The 10,409-nt window shown below is 47.1% G+C and overlaps 3 protein-coding genes across 8 annotated transcripts in view; 1 reads left to right on the top strand and 2 right to left on the bottom strand.

Annotated features, from left to right (window-relative positions):
• On the top strand, positions 1-2,443 carry LOC127613569 (protein CutA homolog). Of its 3 annotated transcripts, none has more exons than XM_052084674.1 (7): positions 1-127; positions 784-859; positions 1,072-1,190; positions 1,917-1,976; positions 2,053-2,098; positions 2,192-2,241; positions 2,320-2,443. In XM_052084674.1, exons 2-7 carry the CDS (start codon positions 797-799, stop codon positions 2,417-2,419), a joined length of 438 nt encoding a protein of 145 aa, XP_051940634.1. In that variant the 5' UTR covers positions 1-127; positions 784-796; the 3' UTR covers positions 2,420-2,443. The 3 variants fall into 3 exon arrangements, with proteins under 3 accessions (XP_051940634.1, XP_051940633.1, XP_051940635.1); XM_052084673.1 differs by having other exon boundaries at positions 1,042-1,190; XM_052084675.1 differs by lacking the exon at positions 784-859 and having other exon boundaries at positions 33-127; positions 1,042-1,190.
• A 426-nt stretch (positions 2,444-2,869) lies between these two features.
• si:zfos-169g10.2 (somatostatin receptor type 5) lies at positions 2,870-5,215 on the bottom strand. Its single transcript, XM_052084639.1, has 2 exons — positions 4,116-5,215; positions 2,870-4,052 (listed from the first exon to the last, which is right to left on the bottom strand). Exons 1-2 carry the CDS (start codon positions 4,839-4,841, stop codon positions 3,525-3,527), a joined length of 1,254 nt encoding a protein of 417 aa, XP_051940599.1. The 5' UTR covers positions 4,842-5,215; the 3' UTR covers positions 2,870-3,524.
• Positions 5,216-7,563: 2,348 nt separating this feature from the next.
• The window catches only part of LOC127613565 (ras-related C3 botulinum toxin substrate 2), a 185,320-nt gene continuing 182,474 nt past the window's right edge, over positions 7,564-10,409 (bottom strand). For all 4 annotated transcript variants that reach the window (XM_052084668.1, XM_052084667.1, XM_052084669.1 and 1 more), the window contains 6 exons: positions 10,066-10,137; positions 9,712-9,829; positions 9,560-9,622; positions 8,708-8,867; positions 7,926-8,062; positions 7,564-7,756 (listed from right to left, as the gene is read on the bottom strand). In XM_052084668.1, the coding sequence (XP_051940628.1) occupies positions 7,932-8,062; positions 8,708-8,867; positions 9,560-9,622; positions 9,712-9,829; positions 10,066-10,137 (544 nt within the window). In that variant the 3' untranslated portion in view covers positions 7,564-7,756; positions 7,926-7,931. The remainder of the gene's footprint in view (positions 7,757-7,925; positions 8,063-8,707; positions 8,868-9,559; positions 9,623-9,711; positions 9,830-10,065; positions 10,138-10,409) is intronic.

The following is a 10,409-nucleotide window of genomic DNA, read 5'->3' as shown; positions in this document are numbered from 1 at the left end:
ATAAAAACCACGTCTATGAGGACGCAGTTACTTTTTAAAAGTCTGACGCTGGCGATTTCCGTCCGATCGACGACAGTTGCCACACTTTACGGTAGCGGCGACGCTCGCAGGTAGTTGTCCACAGCAAGTAAGTGGACACGCATATTGGGGAAAAAAAACCTCCACACATCAATTATAAACATTTCATCTTGGGTTATGATATGTATATATTGTTAAATTACGCTTTATTGAAGCTCGTAAGTAGTCCTCGCGGTTAATATTTGCTCAGCTGTCATTTAGACAAAGACGGCGGGGGAGTGACAGACGTTCAAGCTAAATTTAGTGCGCCACATTTTGGAAAGTATTGAACTGTTTATTTCCGTTGTGAATTTAAATTATGAAAACGAATGTGCAAGATCAACGTAACCGCGACAAGTCCCGATAAAATAACATTACGTTCCTGGTTGTGTTTTTTGCCGTTTCAGTAAATCACCTCGTATTTCGCATAGGCAGATTCGCCGCATTTGGGATCGCGACTGCCCAATATGAAATAAAAGTTGGGTAAATCCTTGCCAGCTTCTCACCCGCAGATTCGTCGCCATCCGGATAGTGATTGTGTCGAACTTAAATTCAAAGCGACGATTAATTAAATGACCTCGCAGGAATTGAATGTTGTGTTTGTGGGGTGGCGGGGGGGGGGGGGGGGGGGGGGGAACAAGCAAACATTTTTTTGTTGTTGTTGGCGTAGCATTTTAATTTCAAGTTGTCATGGGAACGAATGTGCTTGTGTCCTTTCCCAACTAGATATATTTGTGGCATGCGTATTGGGCTTCCCCGCCTCGAGTCACTGCTAGCTGGATCTTGCCGAGGTTGGCTTCTGGTTAGTACGCACTAGCTTTATCATGCATGCCACCTCTATCATTGTGTGTAATTGGAGAAATCCAGCATCTTCCACTTGAATTTAGTTAGGACTAGAAGGCCGTGCTCTTTGTTCCTTTCCCCAATGTCTGTCTGGAAAAACTGTTGGATCCTGTGACCTCATTTCCTCCTCTTCCCGGTTAGACGCTCCTGCTGAGTGCGTTTATGTTCCAGCTGCTGAGGAGCGCAGGATCCAGGGTGTTCTCCATGGCTTCCGAGACGTACACGTCGGGCGCGCACTCGGCCGCCTTCGTCACCTGCCCCAACGACACGGTGGCCAAAGACTTGGCCAGGTTGTCTTATTATCGTCTGAGTATGTGGGGGGAGCAGCAGGGACGCTTGCTGTCACTTTCAAACGGTCAAAAAAAAAAAAAATCTACACAAATTGATTTTCACACCCACCGCCCCCCCCAAAAAATAACTTTTTTTTTGTTGATGTTCTGTGCTGTAGATTTATTTGAATTTACCCCAAAAATATATTTTTAGACTGGTTTATTAAAAACCTTTGTGCATTTGACTTTTTGGATGTTAGACGCATTAAAAAAAATTGTCAAATATTTTTCATAGTTATAAATTTTAAGTTACAAAAAAAGTGTTTTGCTAGATTTTTAAAAAACATTTGCTTTTATTATTATTTTTTAGATACAACTTACAATTAAAATATTTCAGCAGCGTAGGAGAGTTTTTCCATTACAATTTATTATTATTATTATTATTTTGTTTTTTTTTTCGTTGTAAGTCTGAGTGTTAAAAAAAATAATTGGTGCTGACAGCGCTATATAAATGCGAGAATAAAATAATTTGTTTTTTACATTTCCAACAAGGACCAAATATACACTAGATATATAATGGATATACTCCTATGTCAAGTTGATTAGATATCAAGCTCATTGTATACAAAACATTCGAGTATTCTAATAGTATAGTCGAGTATTCTATTCAGAATTCGAGTAACTATAATGCTCTCAACTTTTGCGACGGTGTTCATTTGTTTTTGTTTTTTTGTGTACGTCCCACAGAGGCATCGTGCAGCGGAAGCTGGCTGCCTGTGTCAACATTGTACCCGCCATCACATCGGTGTAGGTGTCTCTCTCACAATTATTGTAAGGATGCTCTTATCCGAGGCCATCATTTTGCTGACGTTTTTATGCTCAGGTACGAATGGCAGGGGGCCATCCAGGAGGACAACGAGGTTCTGCTGGTGAGTGTCGCTTTCAAAATGGCGGAATCGGGGGGATGGTGGGAGGAAAATGGACCTTGAGGCATTTTGACGCCTGCTTTGCCCCTCATTTAGATGATCAAGACCAGAAGCTCCAAGGTCTCCGCCCTCACCGATTACGTGCGGTAAGTCCGCAATTTGTACGCCGGCGTCCATCAGGCTCTCCACATTGAAACGTTTGAGTGATTTGACGGCCTTTGCAGTGCCAACCACCCCTACGAGGTGGCCGAAGTCATCAGCCTGCCCATCCACCAAGGCAACCCGCCCTACCTCAAGTGGATCGCCGACGTCGTGCCGGAATGAGGATTGCTTTCATCACGGACGGGTGATTAGCATGCCGGTTACTCGTCGTTGAAAAAAAGAAAAAAAAAATCGACATAACAGCCATAATGAACTGGCATTGTGTGTGGAGTTTACATGTTGGTCTGTAGGGGGCGTTGTCGCTCCTTCGTTTTCAATTGAGTTCCTGGAGCCACTGAAGGGCCATCCTGATTTTATTTTGTACAAATCAAAAACGGTCTTATAAAATGGCGGCCGGATATGATTTTTACATAAACAAACAAATAAACTGAAACACATTTGACCAACATGACATACAGTCCTGTGGCCCGGTAGTCCAGTGTAGAGGTACCGGGTTCGATTCCAGCTCCGGCCTCCCTGTGTGGAGTTTGCACGTTCTCCCCGGGCCTGCGTGGGTTTTCTCCGGGTGCTCCGGTTTCCTCCCACGTTCCAAAAACATGCGTGGCAGGCTGATTGATGAATGCTTGGCGCGGTTCTGGCAATCACATCACAGCCATAAAAACACAGAAACGAGCACAATACACTACTTTTCATCTTCAATCCCTGTTTTCTTGTCGTTCATTCCTTAAAACACCCGTGCATTTTTTTTTTAACACATGAAACATGCATATACATTTAGATTCAAAATATTGACAAGAGCCACATTACGACCCGCTCGGCTTGAGCACTTGAGCACCAACGTGCAGTTCGTTGTGTTGAAAGGTGACGGGATTTAAATGGTGGCGAAGTAGGATTTAAAGACAGGGCGACACGGTTTCAAGATGGGAATAGGGTATTGAAATCGGGTTTTGAGACGGTTTGGTTTTCAACAGAAGGCTTCGAATTAGGGTTTCAAATCAGAATACCAATGACAAAATTGAATTTGAGGACGGGAAAATGGATGCAGTTCAAATTGCGATGATGCACAACGCAGGTTTCAAATGGCAAAGGCTACAATTTGGGAGGGGGGACAACAGCTTTGGGCTTTTGGGAGTACGGCTTTGAAAGTAGCCTGGACTTTGGGCTTGACGGCAGAGTTTCCAATGTTGTGAAGGCTCCAAAAATAAGACGTCATGGAGGAGGTTGGACATGTTAAGATCACGTTGAAAACATGCTCAGGACACGCCAGTCACAAGCAGCTGATTTCCAGCGCTGACTTTCCATCTTGAGACTTTGGCTCTTCCTCGTCTCGTCCTCCTCCTCGCTCCTCCTCTTGCGGAGTCCTCTCCCTAGCGGAACCTTCCGCACCTTCTCTCTCGTTTGGCGGGCCGGCTTCCCCGCGGCCGCGCACGGCCACGCCGCCCCACTCCTCGGTGGCGCGGCGTTCGTCGGAGTCACCCCTCTGATGGCCGCGCACACGGCGGGAGGCCCGGCACAGAGCCCTGCGGAACCCCCGCTTGAAGTTGTCGGACAGGAAGGCGTAGAGGATGGGGTTGGCGCAGCTGTTGGCGTAGGAAAGCGCCACCACGAAGAAGTAGAGGCCGCGCAGGTCGCCGGGCAGAACCACCAGGAGGTTGACGATGTTGAGGGCGTAGAAGGGGAGCCAGCACAGGACGAACACGGCCACCACCACCACCACCATGCGGGTCACCTTGCGCTCGGAACGACGGCGGCGGCGTGATGACGTGGCTCGGGCCCGTTTGCCGACGCTGCGGACCTGACGAGCGAGACGAGGAGGACGCGAGAGAAGTTTGCGGCCGCGGCGACCGGTTTTTCCTACCTTGATGACGATGAGCAGGTAGCACATGCAGATGACCGTCAAGGGTCCGCAGAATCCCACCGCGAAGGTGTACACGATGAAGACCGTCTTCCACAGGTCGGCCGGCTCCGGCCACACGATGCCGCAGTCCCCGTCGCCCGGCCTCACGTCGGCGAACGCAACCACCGGAAGCACCACCACGAAGGAACCCAGCCACAGGGCGGCGCTCACGGCCTTGGCCACCGGGGGGCGCCGCCAGCGCCCGGCCCGCGCCGGCTGCGCCACGGCCAGGTAGCGGTCCGCCGACATGACGGCCAGGCAGAAGATGCTGGTGAACTGGTTGATGGCGTCCACCGTCATCACCACCCGGCAGAGGAGCGAGCCGAAGGGCCAGGAGAGGAGCGCGTTCTGGGCCGCCAGGAACGGGAGGCCCAGCATGAACAGCTCGTCGGCCACGGCCAGGTTGAGGATGTAGATGTTGGTGGCCGACGGTCCTCGGCTGTGGTTGACCGCCACGTGGATCACCAGGGTGTTGCCCGCCAGGCCTACGGCGCACACCGCCGCGTAGATGAGCGGGATCAGGACCCCCACCGGGCCGCCGAGGGGTCCCCCGGACTCCGACGGCTCTTCTTCGCCTTCCTCCCCGGTGTAGTTCTGGCTGCTGTTGAACGGGGACGCGGCGGAGGTGGGGCGGAGGTAGCGGCCGGACGAGGGGACGGCGTCCCGGCTAATCGGAAGGAGCTCCATGGCGACCGTCGGCCGGCATCGGACAACCCGAACTTCGCTTTTCAAAAGCCGACGTTCCCCTCTGAAAACACTTTTGTCAAAAGCAACCCAAATGGGGACCCGCCCAACTGCTTGAGTTCTTCCTATGACTCAAGAAGGTGGGTTGGATGAATCACCCACCAAACAACCCCCCCTACCCCCCCCCCCCCCCCAAAGCAGTTTATGAATAGGGCTTTGGCGTCCATTATGTATGTGAATGTTAATTACCTTCCCGCACCGCCGCCATCGCAACCCAAACAAGGCTCGCTAATGGCGGCTACGCTACGCGCAGGCACACCCGCGGCCTTTGCTCGTAATGGCCGATAATTGGTCGCTCGGCACAAAATGTACCGACGTACGGAAGAAAAACAACCTTGGTAAAACCTGACCCAAAGGAGGCTGGCGCAAGTTGGACGTGCAACCGCGCTCAGAATGAATTTGGGATTTTAGCTAGTTCATTCTCTCGCACTTGATTTGTTTGCGTATTAGCTTGAGTATTAGCTTGAGTCACTTCGTATTGTGTATTCATGACCGTACAGCCGTAATGAAATCAATAATCTCCAAAGCTCTTTGGATATTATTCATTCAAAAAGTCATTTTCACTCTAATTATAGTTTTGAGTTAGTTGTATAAACACAAGATGTACGATGTCGATTTTGTTCCAGTCCCTCGTGTGCGCGACCTCAAGCGCGCTGTCAAATTGACATTTCTGAAATTGACCAGCCCTTTTTGATATTGACGGCCAACGGCCCGCCCGCCCGAACGGCTAGGTCACCTGCCGCAGACGTGACAAGTGGAGCTCACATACGCAATCAACCAATTGTCCATCCGGCCTGAACCGGGCGGCGTCCCTCAGGGCAGGAATGACGACAGCCAATAGCTGAAAGGCCATAAATCTACAAACGATCAATTTCTGTCCCGCCCGGACGGATCATTCATCGGGTGTTTGTCTTCATTCAATAAAAACGCCAGCGCGTGCCGGACAGTGTCAATCATAATCATCATCGTAATAATATTGCAACATAGAAACGCATATCCCAAAAAATACGTCAGAAATGATTTTACAAATCGAAATGGACTGATACGTGTCTGTTTGAAAGATAAGAATAAAATATTACATCAAGTATGTACATATATATATATATATATATATATATATCTCACTACAATGTACATCATTAGTTATTAAATTATCAAGAGCCACGACATTAGAAATAAATGTTTCAAGAAACCAAAACCCCGAATGATCTTTTAGGCGTATGGATCATAACTCCAACGTCACTGAATAAAAAAAATCTCTCTTCCAAGCACAAAAATGAACGAGACATCAAGCGTAAAATGAAAACACAAATACTATAAAACAACAATTTATTTTTTAATAACTGTGTTGAATGAAGACTGATTTCTTTCTTTTTACTTTTTTATCTACCTTATTTTCTGTCAAATTATTACTGTATATGTTTTATGTTCAATAAACAAACAATTTAACAAAAAAAATGTCTACATTTTTTTCTAAAATCATAACAATGAGAGAAAAATTAGTAAATTGGGGCGGCAAGACCAAAGAAATGGAGATGAAGACCTACCTGGGATTCTTAATGCGAGTCCCTGTCAGGAAAGATGACTCGTGGGGCCGAGCGTCACGTTCGGTGTGAAGATGCGGCGAGCCTCCGCCAATATTCCTTTCGCTCCCGTGCCACCTCCCAACCTCCCTTTACACAAACACGCACTTGTGACGTGCTTGTGGCGTGTCCACCAAGCCGCCGCTGGTGGTGTACAAATGACAATGGCGCGCCCCAAATCAATCGTGGCAGCGTGGAAAGGGCTTGATCGCAAATCTTACAAAGTTGCATCTTGTTGAGGAAGGATCGGGTGGGGGGGAGGTGAGGAAGGAAAAAAATGGGACCAAAAAAAAAAATCCAATGTTTTTTGGAGCGTAAGAAAAAAAATGATGTGAATTTTTCGAGATTTAGATGTCATGGTTTCAAAACAAAATTCAAATATTTTTTTTTGCAATCTTTGGAGGAAAAGTAACAAAAAAGTTGAACCAAATAATCAGTTACACATTTTTTAGACAAAAAAATGTTGATTTTCTTGAGGAAAAAGAAATCATGTACATTTTCAAGATGAAAAAGTCACATTTTCAAAGATTTTTCTGAATAAAATATTTGAAGGAAAAACACATTTTCAAGTAAAAAGTTGCTTTCGGTTTTTATGTTAAGATAAACAGTTGCATGTTTTCGAGTAAAAAGGTTTCATCTGAATAAAATTCGACATCCCAAGCAAAAAAAAAAAAATCGATATTTTTTTGGGAGAAAATTTTTCTTTTACTATTTTGTGGGAAAATATGAAAAAAAAAAGTTCAACAAATTTGAGAAAAACGGCATCGCTGATTGCGCCTTGCATTGCACCTCGGGAGCCTCTTGTTGAAAACGTACAAAAATGTTAACATTTTGATTTTTAAAAAAAATCTCAAAAACAATCCTAATTTTTGACTGCAACTTCCAATTAAGCTCCGCTAATTGACTTTCTAGCGCTAACGACGCTATAAATCTCTTTGCGGGTGACTCGCGCTGGCGGCAGATGGCAAAGCCAAAGTGAGATGAACGAGAGGCGGCACGGCGACCATTCATCTCACTCCTCATCATAAAATGATGATGACAAATAATTTTGAATAACTTCAGGCTTTCATTTGTTTTCTTTCTTCTTCTTTTTTTATTTTTAATCACAACTGGCATTTATTTATTTTTGACAGAGCATCCACACAAGGGTTTGACACGGCTCCTTTTCCGGTTTGCTGACGTTGATTTTTTTTTTCTTTTTTGGCGGGCATTCAAGAATTCCGTCGCGTGTCCGTCGAGTTCTTGAAGAAGGCGTACGTCACTTTGTTTTGTGGCCTAATCCTGGGAAAAAAACAAAAATGAGCATTTTTTTTTCTCAGGGCGGCCAGGATGAGGATTCACTCTTGAATTAGGGCCGATACCAAGTACCGATACCATTCGTATGTTTGAAACATCCAATTTCAATGAACACAAAACGGTGAACAAAGAACTTGTGAAAGGTCACCTGAGGTCAGATGAGCACGCAGGTCTTTTTCTTGACTTTGGTGGGCTGAGGACAAAGAACGGCTCGGATCGCTTCGTCGAATACGGTCTTCAGACCTCGCTGACTCAGCGCCGAGCACTCCAAGTACTTGATGGCGTCTGCAGCAAAACATTGGGACCGGCTTGAGATTTTGGGTTTCTAGGGGTAGGGTTTCAAGTCCGACTGAAGTCAATTCAGGCGGGTTGGGGCCTTCAAGTTGGGGTCCCTAATTTGAGTTTCAAACGCGGGTTTCCACGTGAGGGTCTCGGGCGGCATCGGTGGTTTAAGTTAGGGTTTTGAGTCCGTGTTGGGGTTGCAAGCAGAGGTTCGTGTTTCAAGTGAAGAAACTCCATCTTGCAATTGATGGGCTTCAAACTAGGGATTTAAGTCAGCGGTGGGGTTTCAAGCAAAGAATAGGGTTCCAAGTTAGGGTGGGAAACACAAAGGGTAGACTTTCCAATTGGGGCGTCGAGTTATTGATGGGGTTTCAAGATGGGGGTGCGTTCTCATAGTCGTGTTCAAATTTGGGTTTGAAGCCAAGATTAGGGTTTCAAATCCGCGTGAGAGATTCAAATTACGGTTTCAAGACAGAATTAGGGTTTCAACTATGAGGAAGGCTTTCAAATGACAGTTTGGAGCCAGTGGTAGGGTTTCAAATGACAAGTTAAAAATGTCAGTTAGTGTTTCAAATTGTTGTTTCAATCCATGGTCAGGGGCGGCTGATGAAGGGGTGAACCGAGGAATAGGGTTTGAAGTTGCCCTACCTATCTCCTTGGCCAGCGCCAGTCCTTGCGGGTACGTGATGGGCGCCAGTTTCTTGTCCTTGAGCTTGTCCACCGTGTCCTTCTCGTCCCGCAGGTCCAGCTTGGTGCCCACCAGGATGATGGGCGTGGACGGGCAGTGGTGGCGCACCTCAGGGTACCACTGCCGCAAAAAAATGAATGAGGATTTTGGTGGCTCGCAAAAAAGAATATAAATAAATAAATAAAAATAAGAGGGCTCAAAGTTTTCAAACGAGGATGCAGGTTTCAAGCTCAGACTAAGGTTTCAAATTTAGGGTTCCAAGCCAGTGTTACAGGTGGGGTTTCAAAGGCAGGATTAGGTTTTTTTTCAAAAAAGGGGTAGGGTATCAAATTAGGCCTTCAAGGCAGAATTAGGGTTTTAGAAGAAAAAAATCATACCAGGGTTAGAATCTCAATTTGGGTTTCCAAGCCAGGATTGGGGTTTTAAAGTAAGGTTTCAAGGCAGGGTTGGGGTTTTAAAGTAAGGTTTCAAGGAAGGGTTGGGGTTTTTAATTGAGGGTTTCAAGACAGGATGAGGCTTTTGCTGTCGGGTTTCAACCAAGGGTTGTGATTGAGAAGTAGGGTATCAAGATAAGGTGAGGACTTAATACCTGACTAGTATTTCAAAGTAGGCCTTCAATTTGGAGTTACAGGGCAGGTTTTAGGGGAATTAGAATTTGCGGTTTTAGAATTTGCGGTTTCAAGCTCGGAAGAGGGTTTTTCGAATGAAGGTTTCAAGGCGCCTGGATCAGAGTCTCAAGATTGGCTTTCGAGGCACGTTCGGGGCGCTCGGTCAATATTGTAGCAATCATGCAGCGCGCGAGCGAGCCTTACCTTCGCTCTGACGTTCTCGTGCGACGCGGGACTCACCAGGGAGAAGCAAATCAGAAACACGTCCTGGACACACACACACACACACACACACACACGCGCGCGCGACGACGATGAGTGTGCGCGTGCTCACGTGCGCTCGCGTGCGCGCGTACCGTCTGCGGGTAGGACAGCGGGCGCAGTCGGTCGTAGTCCTCCTGGCCGGCCGTGTCCCACAGGCCCAAGTTGACCGGCTTGCTGTCCACCATCACGTTGGCCGAGTAGTTGTCGAAGCTCAAGAACACACACACACACACACACACACACACACAAGTAAAGCGGACGACGCTCGAGGCAAGAATACCCGACGGGGGCTTTTTAATGGCCCCGCCCATCAGAAAAATCCCTCCGGCCTTGGAGTTTTAGATTCGAACATTTATTCTGAAAGGAGTGGAGCCGTGCCCACTTTTGATGCCTGCTTGCCTTCGTGTGTGTGTGTGTGGCGGGGGGGGGGGGGGGGGTGTACTCACACAGTGGGGATGTATTCCCCTGGGAAGGCGTTGGTTGTGTAGCTGATGAGCAGACATGTTTTCCCCACAGCCCTGGAACACACACACACACACACGCTTTTTTGACAGAAAAAAAGTAAAGTGTGCGTGCATGTCAGCGCAAAGAGGAAGCGGAATTGTGTGAAAACAGGAAGTGGTGAGATTGACGCGAGGCCGTCACACCTGACACACATGCTCATATCAACGTTTTTTTTTTTTTGGTTTGTTTAAAAAAAAAATGTCCACAACCACACAGGATGTCAGAGTGACGTCGATGTACAACAAGTGTGGCCTACTAGTTAGTCTTTTCGATCCTTAACTAGTCA

The sequence above is a fragment of the Hippocampus zosterae genome, chromosome 13 (genome assembly GCF_025434085.1).
Source record: "Hippocampus zosterae strain Florida chromosome 13, ASM2543408v3, whole genome shotgun sequence".
NCBI lineage: Eukaryota > Metazoa > Chordata > Actinopteri > Syngnathiformes > Syngnathidae > Hippocampus > Hippocampus zosterae.
Note: the sequence above shows the minus strand (reverse complement) of the source record. Positions and strands in the feature narration are given on the sequence as shown.